Here is a 21327-nt window from a genome sequence, read left to right on the forward strand (position 1 = left end):
AAGCCCAACACAGAGTGATAATTAGAACATAAATAGCAATTTTGGTCATGATTAGCAGTCGTGTTCAGACACTGGATTAGAGGAAAATTGCAGGCTTGTGTGCACTGCCCACTGGGCAGCTATACTGAGCAGAGACACACTTAGGATCCTTACAGCATCCCAGGCAGATTCAGAGTCGGTCATTCTCCTCCACCCAAGGAAAAGATGATCTTTGTGCCAATGGGGCTTTCCATGTTTGACATTTAAAAGCATGTGGTATCAGACAGCTCAGGGCACAGAATAGGAAGTTTACTAGCAGTGTCTGGAAGAGTTTAGACAGATGTTGCTTTCCATTGCATTTCTGAAAGTCTTGAAGCATCAAACTTGTGCAGAATGTTATCTCCAAAACACTGACCAGGACTGCATTTGTGAGTAATTCAGCTTCAAACAGATAAAAGATTATAGCAAAGAGAAAAAACTAGCTGTCCCCATGTCTATGGTGGAACAGACCAGACAGAGTGGGCGTACTGCAGCAAGCTAGCTGGACACAAAATACACATCATGAGAAGCTCTCCAGGAGCAAGGATAGGAAAGTCCTAGAGGCAGAGAGCCCCATATGGAGGTAACAGACATAACCTATCTCATCCCAGGGGAGGGACACAAACTTGATGAACTCCTGCGGGTCTTTCCAGACTTGCAGATCATCACATTAAATAGAAAGACCATACGATATGAAAGTCATACCATGTTAGTATTTGCGCACATCGCTTTGAAGTCAGATTTGGAACAGAAAGTCTATTTCAGATAAGTTTCCCAGAATGCTGAGACTTTACTTCAACATGTCTCACTTGAAAGGAGTTGAAACACTTGAAAGGACCATGCTGTACCTCTATCTACTAGAAACCTTCTTGCTATATGCTGAAATGTTCCCTTTTCCTAGTCTCTATGTAGTTCCTATGGCTCTCCCTTTGTGATATTCTGAGTTCACACAGGTACCAGATAGCTTGGATCCCCAGTGCAAGTGGCTTCACACCTTTAGATGGTGCTGGTAATACCTGGCAGAATATTTGGCCTGGATTCTGTATTCCCTTCCAACTTAATCTCACAACCCTGCTATAGTTTGGTAATCTGAAAAGTGAGCAGACTAGTAAGAATGATTTAATAAACAAAATAAACAAGGACATTTTGTATTTTTTCATTAGAAGAAGAGAATAATGACTCAAATGTGCTATTACAGTGATAGCAGCAATTCATTACAGATTTGAAATACAATAAAACCCATCAGACTCTTAGAATAATGAGTGAGAAGCACCTCTGTACCAGGTGGAAGCTAGCTGCTTGTAGGTCTGACCTCAGCGTGGCAGAAATACAGGTCTTCATATACCTTCTTTAACTTACCTCATAGATTCTGTCCTCAAACCAAATATGGAGGAGCATGGCCCCATTTTCAGCCTGTGATAAGGTTTCCTCCACAGTCTGAATGTTGTGCCGGTCTGGAGTCCTCCATAGCGGAGGCTTTGTGGAAGCACTGAGGAGTCAGTGTAGTCAGCTGCTGCAACAACTGCAAGTGATGCTGAGAGCAGTGGTGGAGCTGACCCAAACCCCAAGGGGGTATTTACAGCCCATTGCTTTCACCAGGATGTGGTGAGAGTGCAATGGCTCTCCATCCCCCAGCAGAAGAAGTTGAGCAGGGGAGGCAGGCAACCATCGTGGCTGTGCAAGGACCTCCAGCTTAAACTGAGAGAAAAGAAGGAAGTGTACAGAATGTGGAAGCAGGGTTGTGTAGGCTGGGAGGAATACAGGGCTGTTGTCCGTGTGTGTAGAGATAGGATTAGGAAAGCCAAGGCGCAGATGGAGCTGAAGTTGGCGAGGGATGTGAAAGATAACAAGAAGGGGCTCTACAGGTACGTAGGCAGGAGGAGACGGGACAAGGAGAGTGTTCCCCCTCTGATGAAAGGTAATGGGGAGCTGGCTTCTTCATACATGGAAAAAGTTGAGGTACTCAGTGAGTGCTTTGCCTCAGTCTTCGCAGGTGGTCAGGCTTCCTGTGTCTGCCAGGACCATGAGCCTCCAGGTGAGGGTGTGGGGAGTGGTTTCTGTCCCACTGTAACAGTGGAACAAGTCCAAGTCCTCCTCATGAAATTGAAGGTGTGTAAGTCCATGGGGTTGGATGATATCCATCCTAGGGTTCTGAGAGAGATGGCTGATGTGGTTGCCGAGCCGCTCTCCATCATATTTGAAAAATCATGGCTGTCTGGGGGAGTTCCCGACAACTGGAAAAGGGGAAACATTACTCCCATTTTTAAGAAAGGGAGAAAGGAAGACCCGGGGAGCTACAGGTTGGTGAGGCTTACCTCTGTGCCTGGGAAGATCATGGAGCAGATCCTCCTAGAAGCTATGTTAAGGCACATAGGAGATAAAGAGGTGATTCGAGACAGCCAGCATGGCTTCACCAAGGGCAGATGGTGCCTGACCAATCTGGTGGCCTTCTATGATGGAGTGATGGCTTCGGTGGGGAGGTTTAGGTTAGATATTAGGAGGTTTTTCACACAGAGGGTAGTGACACACTGGAACAGGTTGCCCAAGGAGGTTGTGGATGCCCCATCCCTGGAGGCATTCAAGGCCAGGCTGGATGTGGCTCTGGGCAGCCTGGTCTGGTGGTTGACGACCTGCACATAGCAGGGGGGTTGAAACTAGATGATCATTGTGATCTTTTTCAACCCAGGCCATTCTATGATTCTATGATTCTGTGTGCAAAAAAGGCAGATGACTGAGGCAGCGAAGGCCTAGCCCTAGCATTTGTATCCAGAACACACAGAGGCCAGAGACACTGAACACAGATATAGAGGTAGGCCTGAAATTTGGCCCCATAACAAGGGCTGAGCACTGGAGTCACAGACTCCAAAGAAGATGCAGCCAGACAAGCCAAATACTGCAGCATTGAAGACTGAGGTGGCAGCATGTTGAACAGTTGAACCTGAACAAATCAACACCAGAAAACAGGACCTGCTTGCGGCCTGGGTCAAATGACAGAGAGCAGAGTGCTGCCTGCAGGCACCTGCAGAGCACTGGGAGCAAGAGCAGGCCCCTGCAGTGAAGGGTGCTTCAGGGCAGCTGTCCAGCTCTGAAGGGAATGTCAGGTTGGACTGCAGGTTCTCTGCAACTAGTGCCTTTAATGAAAGAGGCAGGTTTGAAGTCAGAGGTTCCTCCACGCCATTGTGCTCTGGTAACAGAACGAAATACTGCTGAAGAAAGCTGTGTGAATACAAAGCCGGGTGAAATATCTGTCCAGATATTTGCAGATAGTAGCAGAGTCGCAATTGCTTCGAAGATTATAGAGACAATTCATCACCAATTTTCTGATGAGAGTCTGTAGCCTACGACAGGGTCATGCTAACCCATTGCCTTCTTCTCCCAAGATAAAAGCACACATGATACCAAAGGGGGAAGAAAGCATATGTTAAATAGCTAACTTCTGCCTTGCTATTATCCTCCTCCTTCCTACATAATAACCTCCTCTTCTCTATTTATATTCACATCTATATTTAATGCTCACTGAAGACTACAGACTTGTGTTTGATGTTCAGCTGAAGACATGATTCATCACAATCCTCATTTTTAGTAATGGAAAAAGGCTGTGGTAGAAAAAAACAGATGAGACTGCTTTTCATCTCGGTAGCCATGTAACCTTTTCGTGAACTTGGAAAGTCATACAAAGAATGGCAGCCTCAGCCTATCATGGATGATTCACAAAGTTTTCTGAATGCTGCATGATCTCCCCTAGCAGTATCTGATCTCTCCTTCTTTAAAGAATGCTTGTTAAAAACAGACTGTAAATCACCCATTCCTTGACCTGTTATTTCTGTTGTTGTTTTTCACATAAGATGTAAAAGACATTCTATTTATTATAAGAAGTTCTTGGGTTGTTTTTTTTTTTTTTTTTTTTTAACAGATGTTATCTGTAGACCTAAGAATGAAAACAAGGGGCATAGGTCAATTATTAACTTGTTTTTCATGCTCTGCCCTGCAGCCAGAGCCACCAGTGTTATGATTCCCAACCAGCTGATGGGAGAGCAGTGTGGCACTCCCTGCAAGGCTACCAAAAACAACCCTTCAAGAACAACCTACTGCAGGGATGCTGTGTGCAAACAACCTCTAACATAGACCCACAATACAAAATAATCTAGCGCTCTTTCTTGAGAGACCAACTGGAGCCCTGGCCCATTTTTTTTGTCATGGGATACATGTGCTCACATCCTCCTATGCAATCTGGCATCTGGTACCATGGAGGACTCAATGTTCTCAGGGTTAAAAGTGTTCCTATGCACAGAAGGTAGTGGATAGCTGTTAGTCACAACTGTATACATCTCTTTGCACAGAAAATGTATTTACCTCTGTCTTTTCCAAAACAGCTAATTTGCCTTAAAATAACTAATATCAGCCTGTAAGAGATCAGACATAACTGGGTTAGATGACACTATAATTTAAGGATACAATTTAACGCTAACTTTTAATACCAAAGCAAAAGATTGAAATTCCACTGGAATATGTGAATTCATTAAACTGAAGTTATTTTCATCTTTCAGAATGTGTTCCTTTCAGAAGTAAGAAGTAGCACAAATGACCTCCAAATTCACAGTTGCTCTTAGGGCTACTACAATTTCATTTTAATTAAAAAGTTCCATGCATTTCTGGGTAAAAGACAAAAAAGCTTCCTTCACCTCACCTCTCTTGTTCCTGCCTTTCCCAGTGAGGTTCAGTCACAGGGGGTTGGTCATGGACAGAAACGATCTCAGGACCTCTTTCCAAACAGCATGCCATTCCTACTTCCTCTCTCTGCCTACCAGCAGCCTGATCTCTCCCCATCCCTTTGTATTGCTGTCTGCATTCCTGTCTGGTGGGTCAGGAATGTGGCACCTGGGCAAGCAGCTGTGAGGCTGGGACCTGTCAATGCAGGATGACCCTGAAATAGCTGTGCTAGGGGTCAAGGAGGCCACATGAAGGCAACTGCCAGTTCTCTCTTCCTTCCACCAACATGGGCACCACAGTTCCACATGAAGGACAGCCTGGCCCACACACCTCAAAAAAATCTTCCCCTGGACTCAGGAAGAGATTGAAAATAGAAGGGCGGGGAACAGGTGCTGCTCTGTTTTTCTGCTATCCCAACCCTCCCTACATCCCTATTAAAAAGCAGTGATTGAAACTCATTTACCTCCTTGTTATTCGTGCATTATAATTGTTTGTAAATGCCATTTTTTCTTTAATTACCCCTTTCTACATATACATGAGAATGATAGAATAAAGAACAATCCAACATTGCAATTGAATTACAAAAGCATTGCACATGGCTGTCCTATTAACTTCATAGCAGTGATGTGTTATAAAATGCAAAGTGCAGAAAAGGGGGTAGTAATTTGTTTATAAATATGTTAATTAGGTAGAGCAAATGCCATATTGCCTGAGAAAAGAAAATCAGTGATTGCAAAGTATGCCTTCTAGCATGGATTTCACAGGGCAAAATGTAGTTAATAAAACTACCTTTATGCTTTGTATTACAGCTTTTAGCATAAATAGCTAATAACCAATTTGCATTAATGGTATTGGCACAAACGTAAATTAGGGTCTTTTTGTTTGTATTGCTGAAGTGCAATTCTATTGCCAGACAATTGTATTTGGCCATTTCATTAACTGGAGAGATCTAAGAAAGAGATACAGTCCCAGGGCCTGCTCAAGGAATATTAATGTGGCAAAGACATCACACCGCACACCTGGCTGCAAGCTGGGGCCTCAAACAGACATGTGCTTGGTACCCAATAGCCTGACTTCTGCCACCCATACAGGCAGAGACATCACAGCTTCAACAGGCTGGTGGTGTCCCACGTTGAGCTAAAAACAGTCTTGTGTAGCTTTTTGCAATTTCAGTTGCATTTTTGATTTGAATCACAGGCACCAAGTTATTGTGACTCCAGCTGCCACTCCACTAAAGAAAAGGGGAAAAAAAGCTGGAGAAGGATAAGCCAAATCTGGAGTTGTTCACTGGAAAGAGGGGGCCTAGCTTTGGGCCAGCACAGACCACACCGTGGGCTAGGGTACCAACAGCAGTGGGAGGATGATGAGGTATGGTGAGGACAGAAATGAGACTGTCCTCTCCCTGACACGGCCACATTAAAGAGTCCAGCTCTGCCCCATTAACCTGCAGGCTTGCATTTCTGAACTTATTTAGAGCACCCTCCTCTTCATTGTAGTGGAACCTTACTCCTGTGCCTGAAAGAGGAGCTGTATATCTTCTCAGGTGTAAGAAGCGATGTGGAACCTCACAGGGGATTTACACCACAACTTCTCTGCATTCCCAAGATAATAGCTTTCCCGCTTGACACCTAGAAAAAGGGACCATTGCAGCATAATGATTTTCTTCCGGGTTAGGTGGCAGTTGCAGAAAGTGGCCTTTACAGCCCTCTAAATCAGTGTTTCTGTTAGCCAAAGATCAAATGTAAATGTTGGCAAATTATTGGCAGCGCACATGAAAGCCACACAATCTCGTCTGCTGTAGCAATAGAGGTTTTCCATTTCAGGCCTCATTCATCTGGGACCTTTCATATTCACAGGGTCTTTCTTTAGTCATGCTATGTAAGCACCTACTGTATATACTGAAAGGCAATTTTCCCATATACTTGTGTGCTGCTGGAGGGACAATAAATCATGAATCTATTTCCAATTTCATTACCCTTTATATGATATTGATACAATAGCATCCTTTCCCTATATCTACTTGTTTCCAAGATAAAGACTAGGAGAAAAGCTTCTTCTCTTTGTACAAATCAGCAGTCAGCTGTTTTGCTTTTCTTGCACCAGTATGGAACGTGATAGGCATTTTCTCCAGCAAGATTTTGGGAAAGGGACACATGCATTGGTTCTTCGTTATTTCACTTCATGGTGTGGAATAAATGAGGCTGAATTTTGCTACCATTGACACCAGTAGAACATCTCCAGAAATCTGGAGAGAATAAAATTTGCCCCTTTGAACGTAATTGGTCATTTAAAAAAAATCATGATCTGAATATACTTATATGTATATATTCATCCATCACAACTCCCCCTCATCCTCAATGAGCAATGTCATTTTAGCAGGTCAATAGAATCTGAGCAGATCTCTGCCTTGTATTTATCCTGCTTTGCTATAAACCAAGAATAATTTCATTAAGGTTCATCAAATTCTACTGGGGCAACAAGGAGCAAATAAATTCAGAATCTGGCTTCATGACTTCTGCAGTCTCTGTCCACTAACAGCATGGAGTATAATGAACTAAGTAAATGTGTTAGGCAAGATACTGCATACAGAATATAAAATGTAGTTAACAACATCAAGATAAGTGTTGTAAACAGCCAGGAATTAAAAGTAGCAGGAGAGGAAATTCACTTCTCTTGAGACCTGGCACCTGGAGACTGAGACCATCATATTCGATGAGTGCTCCAAGCTGGTTCTGGCTTGGTAGTTACTTAAAGTAGCTACTGTCTGGTTGCAATTAGGTGGATTAAGTAAAAGACTTCATAGTTTCACTTCCATTCTTAAGCAACTAGACCAAAGCTCCAGTTGGCTTATGTGGTTCTCTTGCATATTATGAGCCATACAAGCACCAAATTGAGCTAATTATGATTCATGTTAAACATATACAGTCCGATTCAAATCCCATTATCTGAATACAAAGATTCCCAGGGGGTTCTGTGAGGTTTGGATCAGATCTACAATGACAAATGCCAAGTTTGTAGGGCCAAAATGAGCTGACTACACCACTGTAATTTCAGCATAACTCTATTAAAGTCAGTGCGGCTACACTGATTTATGAGAGTTGAACAGAGAGAATTTAACCATTAGTGATCTGTACGAGAATACAGCAGGCTTCCCATTCTATAGCAGCTCTAATTTTTTTGTTGTTGCTGTTCCAAAAAAAGCCCTAATAATTTTTTATTTCAGCTGTGGCTGTTACATATGCTCTTGATGGTTTAATGAGCTCTTGATATCTTCTAGTAAAAATATTTGTTACGATCTACAATGGGACAGGAAAGCTCTTAGTGCACTGTAGCCTTTGAGTCAAACAGGGATCTTACTCACACTTCAGCAGTGTCCTGTTCTCACTTGACTTCAGTGATGTTGCCTGAGAGGAAATAAGAAAAGGATTTCGTCAATTATATATGTATAATTTTTACAGAACTTGCTTGAAAGTGACAGAAACAACCATTAATGAAGGCTAATGGGAAGGTTCTGAGGTACAGGAATAACATTTTACGATTTCACAGTAAAAGCAAGGATGGGTATACTAGAAATGAATGATCACAAGAACCACAACGCAGTATGTCGTGGCACATTTAGCAGTGTGTGGCTACAAATGCTCTCACACACCAGTATCCCTACATGAACAACATCACAAAGCTTTATTCTGCTACTGCAGCTTCAGTTCATGTTTAAAGAGAAGGTAACACCTGCTAATTGGAAGCACTAAAGATGTTAAAATGCTAGGCAAAAGGGTGCTTGTGCTGGGGAGGCAGCTGGGGTAATAGAGAGCTCCCCAGTGCTTCCCTGCTGTCAGTGCCCACTTCCCAGCAGCAGAAGGAAGGAGAGGCAACAGCAGACACTCTGTGACAGGGATGTTGAGCCTAATGGCTTTTCTGTCACTGAGAGCAGCATTGTTTCTGCAAAAAAAAAAAAAAAAAAAAAAGAGGACAACACATCCGGCCTGCCTTCCCAGAAAAGCACTGCTAACAGATGAGGTTCAGAAAAGTTAGGTTGCTGAGTCAATGCTTCTTATGGGCCCTCTGAAGCTTTGAACACCACTTCTTAGGAAAAGAAGTGCATATTCTATAAAACTACCTTAATCTACATTCCTTTTTAAAAAGGTGTTGAAAAAAAGTACCGAGGCACAGATTTAATAGCTCAGATTTAGTCGGTCAGAATCAAGGGCAGGTACGGAGTAGCTATTAAAAAAGATCAATCAGCACGCACATCAAACCCAGCGGAGGTGGGTGAAATGATATATGGTGTTGTTCAGACTGCCACATTTGCCTACAGTCACTGCATTTCCAGCACTATATCCTAACTTAACTGCTTTTTAAAAGTGCTCTAGAAGAGGGAAGTGCAAGAGGAGCTATATAAAACCAAATTTTGCTCTGTTCTATTTAAAAGTTAAAGGCACCAGTAAAAGAGAATAAATATCACTCTTTTCTTTATGCAGATGGGAAAATCCATCACAGCATGATTGATAAGCCTCATTCCTGAGGCAGTCTTTGGGGTGCCATTCTGCACACACTCCAGCATGGTTGCCGGTCCCCAAGCCTCTTCGTGCCCCCCAGAGCAGCCTGTGGAGCAGCAAGCCTGCCATGGTGATTTGTACAGGGAGCCACAGTGTGCACTCCAATGCTCCTGCCCCCATCGGAAACCCCAACTTCCCCTAAGCACAGGGCAGGGTCTTTGTCTGCACACCTTGTTTGAGAACCCGTGGGTCCTCTCACCCAGCTGAAGGCACAGAAGTGTTGGAGCAAGAGGGCAGTTCTTGGCTGCAGGTTTCACAGCACTGCAGCTCTGCTATGTTGGGTGCCTGAGTATGTCACTCCACAGGTGCCTTCTCCATGAGACAGAAGCTCTGTTCTCCTTACAAGCCCAGAAGGAGTGTAAGAGCAAACAAGTTCTCTGAGACATTTCTCTTTGCCCAGAGACTTCCACAAAGACCACATGCAACACCAACTAGGGTAGGGGGAAATATTAAGTGGCACTTAATGTTACGTGTCACTGACACAGCCAAACACACCTCAGTGAGAGGACAGAGCAGGAGCTGAACAAGAGGGAGAAGCTCCCTGCTTCCATCTGCATCTCCAGATGTCACCTTCATTCATCTCTGGAAAGGGATTCCCTTCTCATTTCCAGCTCTTCTCATCAGGAGGGCTACTGGAGGGTCTTCCTGATTGATGTATAACAGGTGGGCAGGCACTTCCTGCATGCTTATTAATCTACTCTCAAATCTAGGTGGTAGAATATTTAAAGCAATTAACTTTGCAACTGGATGTTGCCAGCAGTGAATGTTTTTTGTGAATTTTCTATATGAGCATTTATTTCTAAGCTCCAGTGCATAAGTGTCCAATTTTTGGCTTTCCTGTGTCCTACTGAGTGAATAGGAATTGTCTTGGGCAGCATATACATGGTTGCTCTGAAAGTAATGCCTCCTATTTATTTCCATGGAAACTAAAACTGCTACAAAGAGCACAATAACACTGTGTAATAGAGCAAATATATAACAACTATACAACACTGCTTTTCAACATGCATTTTTGACAGCAATGAACAAGAGCCTGCTTTCCACACTCATAAAATCTTCACCAGTAGAGTTGACCCACTGTCTCCACTGCTGAAACACACTACCCACTCCCTCACTGTGCTCAAATCCACTGTTTGGTCACCACTGACATTCAGCAAACATCTGTCAATGCCATTGGGTGCAATTTTTACCGCAGGGAGGAATTCAGTGATGCACCTTTGCTTCATATGCACTTCTGTGTCAGACATCATTTTTTCAGACTGCCCCTCTGCTGCCATCTGTCACACAGCAACAAAATAATGGAATATTGATGAGAAGTTCAACCTCTATTGCCATGCCACCAACATCTACCTTAGATATCATGGTCTAACATAATAAAACAGGAGGCATTACTTTTCGAGCAGCCTTCGTAAAATATACAGTATCATTAATACGTAAGTAACAAAACGTAAAATTTTAATATTTTTTGTAAAACATTAAAAAAGAGAGGAATAAAAAATATATGTATAAAACTGTCTTTTTTGTTTTGTTTTGTTTTTGTGAAACTAACATCAGGCTGGTTCAGTGACAGTGGCTGCAGTTCTCAGAGAGATCTCATGGTGTTCATCAGAGATTTTTTGATGACATTTTACTCTTCCTATAGTTCATCCTTGAAAACAGCTGTTCACAAATGTATACACTGCCAAAAAGCCACGACATGAGTAAGAGGTGACAATGAAGTGAGGGATATTTCTGTCTAGTAAGGTAGAGATTATGAAAAACTTCCCCCCACGCTGCATATGTAGCAGAAAGCAAAGGTAAGAAATGGGAGAAGGAAGATCTGTTGGTTTGGCTGCTGTTGAGCAACGGGCATGTGCTCAGGGCCACCCCAGAGGGATGGAGTGGGCCATGCTGCCACATGCATCATTCACGTGCATCACATCTTGGTAGCTGAGCCTTGCAGGCAAACTTGTCCTCTCATCCAAGGGGTGTCCCAGAAAATTTTGGTAAGCTACATTTCCTGAAGCCAGCTCTGGTCAACAGATAATTGCAACCACTCGAATCAGTGACCACTTCTGCTGTTTCCTGGCAAGACAGGAGTGAACAATCTCATTTTTGTTCAAGGAGATGGTGGAAGAGCTGCCAGAAAATATGATGCAATGCACAGAAAATGTGTATCATCTGTCTGCAAAGGCTCCAGTCAAAATGCACCAAAGCTCTTGTTGGAAGCTTGCTGCTTCCAACCACATTTCCTCATGAGAAAATGCATGCTGAAAATGTAGACTTCCTTCCATAGAATAGCTCTGTTTAAAAGCAGAGTTCCCAAAGACAAAAGTGTTCACACACTTCCAGCTGGCAGCACTGCCCAAGTGCTCTGCCAGGTCACATCAGGCCAATAAGGTGAATGCATTCACATGTTATCAGTCTGTTGGTAAGACTGTCCCTCAGTGGGACAGTCACTGTCCCTAAGTGTCTCTTTACAAAGTCTTGCAGGAAAGATGGTATAATTGTTAGCATATGAATTTCAGATTTAAGATTTCCTGGCCTGCAATAGCTCTGTGATCTTCAGCAAATCACCTAATACCTTCCTGGCAATTCTTCATTCTTTAGAAAATGTAAGGATAAAGATGCTTCCCTTTTCATGGCAGGTTGTGAGGATAAACACAGCTCAAATGCTGAAGTGTTGAGATACTGTGATAATGTATGTGTCATAAAAAGGAAATATCTTATGAATACATGGAATAAGACAGAAAACAGGTTAGACTTCAAGAAACAGCATATGTCAGTCTGGCAATGTTCTTTTCTACAGCTTTCTCCTTTTCTGCCATTAAGGACTAAAACTATGGTTTACTAGCATTCATTCACTTGTCATCAAAGCAACAGTCGTAAGTCAACAGTACAAAAAGCTTCACACAAGATCTTAACTGTGCATTAGAAATTTATGGTAAAGTCTCCCTTGTGTAGCCTGTTACATAGAGCCCATGGAGCATGGTGTATGTTTGCAACAGAACTAACTCCGTGTCATGACCCTGAGGAAATCTCCAAGTCAGAAAGGTGCTTTTGTTGTGGAAAATAGGATTACCCTGAGTTCATCTTCTTACAGTGAAGGATAGGTCCAAAATGCCCTAGTTTTGGAGGAAGGTTTTAGGCTTGTTTTGAAAGACAAACAATGCTGGAAGGCCACAGTGTTCTAGGCAGACTGAAAGATCCTCCAGTAAAATCAGTAGTCTGTCAAAAGCAACCTCAGGTTGCTTGAACCTTGCATCCTTTTGTCCAAAGATTCTCTCTGGGTTTGGTTCATTACTTATTTCCCCAGGTAATGCTGAGCTCCTACGGTGCTCTAAGTATTCTGGCCAGTGCAAAATCTCTTTCTGTGACCAAAGAAGTCAGAATTTGACCTAAATAGAGCAAATCTGCATCATGAGAAACAAGAAACAGAAAAACACAGTGAAGAAAAGAACATTATTTTGACTGCACATGATCAGACATGAAGACCCACATTCGGATTGTTCTTGCAGCTTGATCAGGGCACAGACTAAATTCCCCTAAATACATTAACTCCATATTGTACACTGACATAAAGCAACATGTTTGCTTGTCCTCTTCTTGTATCAATAGATCCACCCAAGATAGAAGAAAGTAACAGCAAAATAACACCTCAGGAAAAAAATGCTTTCTTCTGATTCTCTACTCTGCTCATAGCAAGACAAAGAGTAACATTCTCTTGGGAGGCATATGTATTTGGATCAATTATTTTCTTAAAAATGAGAGACACTTAAAAATAGTGTAGCATCATTTTAAGATAGATATACCCAGCCACTCTTCCCATTTCCCTTAGGCTTGTATCATTGTGAAGCTATGAGCAAGGGGGAAGAATTCTGCCCTATGTAAGAAGGCCATGTCTCCTGTCCTCATGTCTAGCATTTCCATAAAACACAGCTGTGATTGCTGTTATACTTTTTCTCAGAACAACAGCTGAAAATGAAAGCAAATGAGTCCTGTTCCTCATTCACATGATAGCCTGCTTAGTATTTCTGGACTTTTTAAAGGTCTTTCAAGAAGGTTCATGTCTACTTTCACTGCCTTTTTAACGTGTACAACTATCAAGAGCTCTGACTCAGGAAGACTTATTATTTCTCCCTAAAGATGTTGTTCTAGATGAGCATTCTGATGTTCTTGTTTGTGTTTGTGTTTGAAAGTGTTATGTCCCTGGCTGACAGTGTAAATCATTAGAGTTTAATTATCAAAACTGTTTTCTCCTCGTAGTAATCTTTGGCTAAACAAGTCAATCTGACAGCTGAGGAAGACTGAGATTTTTACAGACTGCTTGTACACATTCACACAGAGTGGACAGCAGTGAGTGAGATTTTTACTTCAGGAGGCTTTGCAGGATCAGATCACATCCTTCATACTGCAACACGCACAAACTCAAGCACCTTTCCTTTCTCTTCAGATGTTTGCTCCAATATGGGACTAATGGCATGTTATCCAAATTGATCCCTATGACGACACTTCACCATGACTCCACTGGACATCCACAGTGACTACTGGGGTGTGGTCCCTCCATCGACATTTGAACTAATGATGACAAATCCAACATTGTAAGTACATCATTCAAAAGGTAATTTGGCTCTTCGAGAAGGTCAGGCATTTGGATCTGTGATCTTGACAGCCTGAAATGCTGAATCTCCCTGTTCAGGAAGTCCAAGGGCAAAAACATGTACATTTGCTAGAACTGTAAGAATATTTACAGTTAATAGGCTGCATTAATGTCTAAAAGTTAAATTACAGTCTTTAAACTTTCTTTGTCTTTCCTCTGAAGAGTCAGCTCCATTTGTGCATGTATGGACAAGAGATATTTTGAATTAATAAATGTAGTATTATGTCATGATCCTCTAAGCAACTGAGAGAAGGAAGGCTGATTTTTGTTTCAGTCCTAAGCACACTGACATCAGGGGTAAATTTGGAGCCCGATGCAACGGAATCAAACAACTGACATTAAAGCTAATGGGAGCTACAAGAAAAACAAAATGACATTCTATTCATTGGATAAGAAATTAAATACAGATTGCAACTTATTCAAAGAGTTCAAAATCAATTATTTTTTCCACTGAAATCAATGAGAAGGACTTTCCTTTTCAGTTCATCAGACTTGCCTCCCACTGAGAAGAGTGACTTTATCTGGGATCTTTATCACCTCTTGCTTTACGAAGTTGCTGAGTTTTGTTCTGTCTTTGTCTGATTGACGATTGGTCTTACAAATACAACATTCTTTTTCCTTTTCTTTTTAAAAACTGCTTCCAATAACTGAATTTTGAATAATGATCAGGCTTTTCCTTTAAGACATTGCAAATGTCACAACAAAAAACCATATAAGATGGATGAAACATCCAGTGCACCCATCCTGTTTCCCAAAAGGCTGTCAAAAAAGAACAGCAACCAGGGAGAGATCTATGGAGTCATTCTGACTAGGATTAACCTCTACCCAGTGACCTCTCTATAAATATTTTGTCTTGGTCTTCATCAGTTTGGTTAAGGCAGGTATCTCTTGGATGGGCGTGTTATTTCTCCCTTGTTGGTAGCAGCACCTACAAAAGCATAGAGTCACTTTTAAAACCACTGCAGAAGATAGAGTAGACGTACTTGAGGGATGTTAGGCTGATTTCTACGTTCCATTCATTCAAAGATGTCATATCTGTCTGCTTCTATGTACTGATGTACTGATCGTAAACTTTGTTTTAGTGGATCATGTGTTAGCATTGTCATCTCACTGGAAGGTAAGGGGGCCTAAGGGAGTTGGTTGACATTCAAGAACCACTTCATCCAGGCTCAAGATCAGTGCATCTCTAAGAATAGGAAATCAGGAAAAGGTGGCAGGAGACCTGCATGAATGATTAAGGAGCTCATGGAAAAACTCAGATGGAAGAAGGAAGTCTACAGAGCATGGAAAAGAAGTCTAGCCTTTGCAAAGAATATAGGACTATTGCCAGGGCATGTGGAGATGTGACAAGGAAGGCTAAGGCCCTTGGAATTAAATATGGTGACAGAGGTGAAAGACAACAAGAAAGGCTTCTTTAAGTATGTCAATAACAAAAGGAAGACAAGGAAAAGTGAGACCTGCTGCTGAATGTGTGTGACATTCTCAGTAATAGTTGAAAAGTCATGGCAATAAGGTGAAGTCCCTGGTGAGTGGAAAAAAGGCAACATCATACCCATTTTTAAGAAAGGTAAAAAGGATGACCCCGGGAACTACTGACCTGTTAGTCATACCTCTGTGCCAGGATCATGGACCAGATTCTCTTGGAAGCTATGCTAAGGCACATGGAAGATGGGGAAGTAATAGAGGAGAACTAGGATGGCTTCAACAAGGGCAAATCCTGCTTGACCAACTTAGTGACCTACTATGATGGTGTCACTGCATCAATGGACAAGGGAAGGGCCACTGATGTCACCTATCTCAACTTCAGTAAGGCTTTTGACATGGTGCCCCACAACATCCTTCTCTCCAGATTGGAAAGAGATGGGTGGGCTGTTCAATGGACAGAACTGGCTGCAGGACTGAGCCCAGAGAGTGGTGGTCAGTGGCTCAGTGTCTGGATGGAGATCAGTGACAAGTGATGTCCCACAGCAGTCAACGCTGGGACCAATACTCAATATTCATCAGTGACATTGACAGTGCGGTCGAGTGCACCCTCAGCAAGTTTGTGGATGACACCAAGCTGTGGGGTGCAGTTGACAGGCATAAGGGATGGGAGGCCATCCAAAGGGACCTAGACAGGCTTGAGCAGTGGGCCCAGGTGAACCTCATGATGTCCAATCCAAATGCAGGATTTTGCACCTGGGTTGAGGTAACCCTCACTACCAATACAAGCTGGAAGATGAAAGGATTGAGCACAGCCCTGCTGGAGAAGACCTGGGGTTACAGGTGGATGGGAAGATGGACATGGACCAGCAATGTGCCCTTAAAGCCCAGAAAGTCAGTCATATCCTCGGCTGCATCAAAGGAAGCATGGCCAGCAGGACGAAGGAGGTGATCCTGCCCCTCTACTCTTCTCTGGTGAGGCCACATCTGGAGTACTGTGTGCAGATTTTGGCACCCCAGTCAAGAAAGACGGGGAACTACAGGAGGGTCCAACAGAGGGCTACAGGGGCCCTAGAGCACCTCCCTTCTGTAAAAGGCTGAGAGACCTGGGATTGTTCAGCCTGGAGACAATTGAGAGAGGATCTTAACAGTGGTTCTAAATCTCTACAGGGCATGTGTGAAGTGGACGGAGCCAGGATCATTTCAGTGGTGCCCAGCAACAGAAAAAGGAGCGATGGGCATAAATTGGAACAGAGGAAGTTCCATAAGAACATGAGGATAACAGAGCACTGGAACAGGCTGCCCAGGGAGACTGTGGAGTCTCCATCTCTCGAGATATTCAAAACCTGCCTGGACACTTTCCTGTGCAATCTATTTTAGAGAGCCTGCTTTAGCATAGCGCTTGGACTAGATGATCTCCGGAGGTACTTTCCAACCCTTGCAACTCTATGGTTCTGTGATCTCCAAGATCTAGGATGCTTCCCAGCCTGACAAATTTCAACCATTCTTAAACGTACATTCACGCTAACACGTTGTCTCTTCCCTTTTTTTCATATAGTATTTTGATTCTTTGATTCCCTGGATGATCCAAGGCTGGTATAAAATTAAAATGCCTTCCTAGCTTATGTATGGCTTCACTGGTTCAGGCAAGCTGAGGATCTGGCAGCTGAATCCCAAGAACCTAGTGTCATACATTATTCAATAATCACCATAGCATTTTGGCATTAAGTAGCCACAGGAGAGGCAACTCTCTCTTCCAACTTGGAAGAGGTACTCTTCCAAGAGTACCTCCATTCTCTGCTGGGTAAGGAAGAGCTGGGGAGGTTCCACTTTCTCACTCTTTGATGTTCCACTTCTTCCCAGAGTAGAAGTTATTCAAAAAAAGCTGATGTCAGCACAGCCCTGTGACTCAAGCCACACATTTTAAGCGTACTGGGGTGCTCCATGCTCCTGGGCACTTAGGGACAGGGCAGCTAAGGATGCCAGGTTCAGATTCAGCAGCCCAGAGATGTGCCAGATAACTCAGCTTAACTGAATGGGAAGATTTAAACTATGGCTAAGGCTCATTACGAGAAATAAATATCCTTTTTAAATGCTACCTGTAAGTACTATCTATATGTGCATATATGTACACATACATATTTATACTATATGCAGGGGTTGCTATCACTTACTTAAACTATTATTTATATTTGTTAAGCGCTGTTCTCATAATGGATTTGTTACATTCAAATTACAAATTCAGGTTTAAGTGAAAAAAAAATCAGACCTAAACTCTCCACAGAATGTATTGTTTGGTCTAAGAGAGAAGGAGACACACAGATCTCTGTTTTGGAGAACGAACAAAGACTGTGAAACTCCCCAGAGGATAGGTTTATTACAGCTACTGAGGCTCTGTAAGTAACAACAGTGTCCACCACCCAAACAAACGACCATAAAACACTTTCTGATGACCGATGTTGTGATAACAGGCAGTTTGTTATTCAGCAAACATACACACAGGATGCACTCTGAGTGCTGATACTGGCGTTTTTCTTCACTAGCTTGACTGTACCACGCACCATGCCCAACCCCAACCAATTCCCCTGCGCTCTGCCAGAAGCCATCAGCCCAGGGTGGGCTCAGCACAGCATCCTCTCAAGACTTCAAAGACAGCAAATTTTCATCCTCCAGATGAAATGCAGTCTGCCCAACAAAGAAGATCTTGTTGTGCCATTGTAAAGATGATGGCTATGAGTTTGTAGGGACCTGTCATCCCTCAGCTCCCTTTCCTCACAGAAAGGAAGTGCCTCTTCACAGAGTGAACAGAGTGCTCCAGGTGAGGCCTGCGCCCTATTGGCAAAAATATGCCACGTAGGGATGGAGGGCCACCAAGGCAATAGGACTTTGTTATGATTATATTGTCCATCGAAAAACAGTGTTTTCAAACAACAGTGATGATCATTATATAGGTTGTAGGCCTTTAATGACAGTGTTTTTGACACCATGTAGATATTCAGGACAGCCACAGTGGCTCAAGCTCTGTTTTGGGATAGTAGAGACATGAGTTCAGCCCAGCCACAAACTTCGTGGAGATAAATTGCTCAATCTGTTTGGTGACTCATTCTCTGTCTATGAAAACAGAGCCAGTATCTCAAAAGGATGTCAGGAGAATGAAATAAACTAGCATTGTGATTCTCTCACCTACACCAGTGGTGAAGACAAGGAAAGCTGCCAGAGCTCCCACTCTCCACATTCTGCCAGTAATCAGCCCAGAACTTACTCCCTCTCTCAAAAGTTCTGAGCATTTAGGCCTGGTCATATCTTGACAGAGCTTTTATATGGCCTTATACAACCAAGGTTTTTAAGATAGACTCTGAGATTACTAGAGCAAGTTATAATGTTATAAAAAATCCAATGTATTTCACTGCTTCTCACATTTCATAAATAAAAATATTAAACCGGGATTTTTTTTTTCTTGAAGTATGAATTTACTTGATAAATTCATGTTGTTTGGGTCCACCCAGGATATACTTTCACATGTACCAAGAGGATAAAGAGGACAGAACTGGAAGCCTATCTATACCATCAGCATGAAAAGAATGAATACTATGGTCTATGCAAACAGTCGGAAAATGTACTTTTTCCCTTAATTCTATTTCTAGTCTATAAGTACCCATTTGAAATAATAAATATCCCACCTTCTACCACTGGAAGAATCACTGCTTTTTGTAAGACATAAACCAGATGCCCTCTTCATATGGAGAACTCATACAGATTATTTTAAAACAGATTCATACATATTCATAGAAGTTATTACCTCTATAATCATCCAGAATCACATTTGCGTACAGATTTCTTTCACTATATATATTATTAGCAAATAGAAGTGTTTAAATTACGAAAAGAGAACAGCTGGACCCCAACATGCTTCTCAGTGGCTGCTGCCTCACTGGGTTCTTACACAGTACCATTACAGCAAAATCACTTGTCATGCTTTATATATTATGGACAGTGTATCTCAACAGTGCAACCAAGAGAACGAGCAGTCAGAAGTAGGGAAAGGCAAGGGGGACAGCCTTCCCACCATGCTGGCAGGGAAACAGCAACGGGATATAGCTAATCCAGTAACAGAAGCTTGTCACAACAACCTTAATCTGTGAATGTATTTAGTGTTCACTGTGCATTTTTATTACCATTTGCTGTGAAGGTATTTTGTCCAAATATTTAGCAAAGGGCTGGAGGTGCTGGCTGTTGGGTTTCCACCAAAGGGCTCTTGTGCCTGGCTGTGGTCACACCTGTGAACATACCTGCAGGCACTATAGGTTTGTGAGATGGAACGAGAGATGGTGAGGTGACAGGCTGGAGGCAATGGTGACTGAGGACCAACCCCAGTGCCATCCCTGCTGTGAAGGAGAGCAACCCTTGAAGCATTGGGGCTGGGGCATCCTCTCAGGGGGTACAAGAGGCATCCCTACTCCCACTGTCCCACAAGCACCCCTTTCTGTTCAGTGGGTCACTTGGCTCTGCTGGCCGAGCTGCTGGCAGTCGCCACCCCTCTCTGTCACTGTTTCTTCCCTGTGCTGGGAATTGTGCTGTTTATTCCCCAGCAGTGCTGTTAATCCTCCCCAGACTGCTAGTTGGAGCCCAAGCCAGGTTTGAAAAGGTTACAACCCCACATGTGTTTTTCAGAATCCTGCCATCTATCCCTTCTACCATCCCTGACGTAAACAGCATGAGTCCCACGGCCAGGTGCTGCCCACGTCTCCGCCACACTGAGAGAGCCAGAGCCCACCTTGCAGCCTAGCTTTGCTGGGATGGGAACAGCTGCATGCCTTTTGTATTTTTTTTTTCTTTTTTTCTTTTTTTTTTAAACCTGACGGTAACCTTGGCGCAAAAAAAAAAAAAAAAAAAAAAAAATTTAATCATAAGAGAGCCCTCTGCTGGTAAATTAATTTCTGTCTGGAGAAGAAATTACAAAATTTGGCTTGTGTTAGTTTTCTTTTCTACCCTGTCAGCAGATGTATAAGGTTATAGAAAATAGTGTTGTTTCATAACTGCATTAAAGGAGCAAGGACATCTGAAAATCCATCTGCTGGGAAGACAATGGTGAATGAGGTCCCTGGGTTAGGGAAATCAAGTTAGGACAGTTTGCTGCTGATGTCCTAGGGCAGATTTAACTATTGAATTAAAGCCCCCTGACGTTAGAGGTGACACTACAACGCAAGCAGGCATAGGATGCTGCCTGGTGTGTGCAAAAAAAGGCAGGCTGGGAGCAGGGCAGAGGACAGGCTGCCATTCCCTGTACACACACACACTGATTTCCTGGGCATGCTGTGTATGCAGTGAATATCAAGCCCTAATCCTAGTCACAAATCTGTCCCGCTGTTTGTGCCACCCATGCTGTTACCCAGCATGGGGTATGAATATTGCTCTCTCTAATCTCTGCATTTCAGCCATACTACAATAGATGTACTGACGTGTCAATTTGGTGAGCTCAGTATTATTATTACCTTTTAAAATGCATTTAGGATTGGAATAAGCCTGAGCATGAGCAGACAGCCAGGAAGGTGTAGGATGGCAGTGGCTTTTGGCTGGAAAGTCATCAGTGCTCTTTCCCTTTGCAAACAGGCAGATATCTAGTCCCAGCACAGGAAGGCCATCATCCATCTTTCCCTACACAGCTTTATCATAACCCTCCTTGGGATTTTGCCTCCATTATTCATTTTGCAACCCAAATGCAAATGGGTGCAAGTACAGAGATGTCCTGCTGCGTAAGGCCCAGGCTCCTAGAAGCAAGGAGGGCTGGAGTAAACCCTTTGTCCTCCTGCCATCCCAGCTTTTCCACCCAGCCACTTCATGGCGTTGTCACCACATCCCTAGGGCGAGGGCTGCTTCCCTGTGCCATGCATACATTCAGCCTTACACAGCAGGGCTTCAGTCATGGCCTGAGCCTCCAGGCACATCAGGTTTTACTTGTACCAAGCGAGGTGGAGTAACAAG

General features: G+C 43.0%; 1 protein-coding gene across 18 annotated transcripts in view; it reads right to left on the minus strand.

Moving 5' to 3' along the window:
- LOC107051951 overlaps positions 1-21327 on the minus strand; it is a 222388-nt gene that overhangs the window by 174648 nt on the left and 26413 nt on the right. For all 18 annotated transcript variants that reach the window (XR_005843151.1, XR_005843145.2, XR_005843157.2 and 15 more), the window contains one exon: positions 8090-8132. Coding sequence is in view for 1 of the 18 variants with exons in the window: in XM_046905578.1 (XP_046761534.1) it covers positions 8090-8132 (43 nt within the window). In the remaining 17 variants the exon portion in view is untranslated. The remainder of the gene's footprint in view (positions 1-8089; positions 8133-21327) is intronic.

Source organism: Gallus gallus, chromosome Z, assembly GCF_016699485.2.
Source record: "Gallus gallus isolate bGalGal1 chromosome Z, bGalGal1.mat.broiler.GRCg7b, whole genome shotgun sequence".
Lineage (NCBI taxonomy): Eukaryota > Metazoa > Chordata > Aves > Galliformes > Phasianidae > Gallus > Gallus gallus.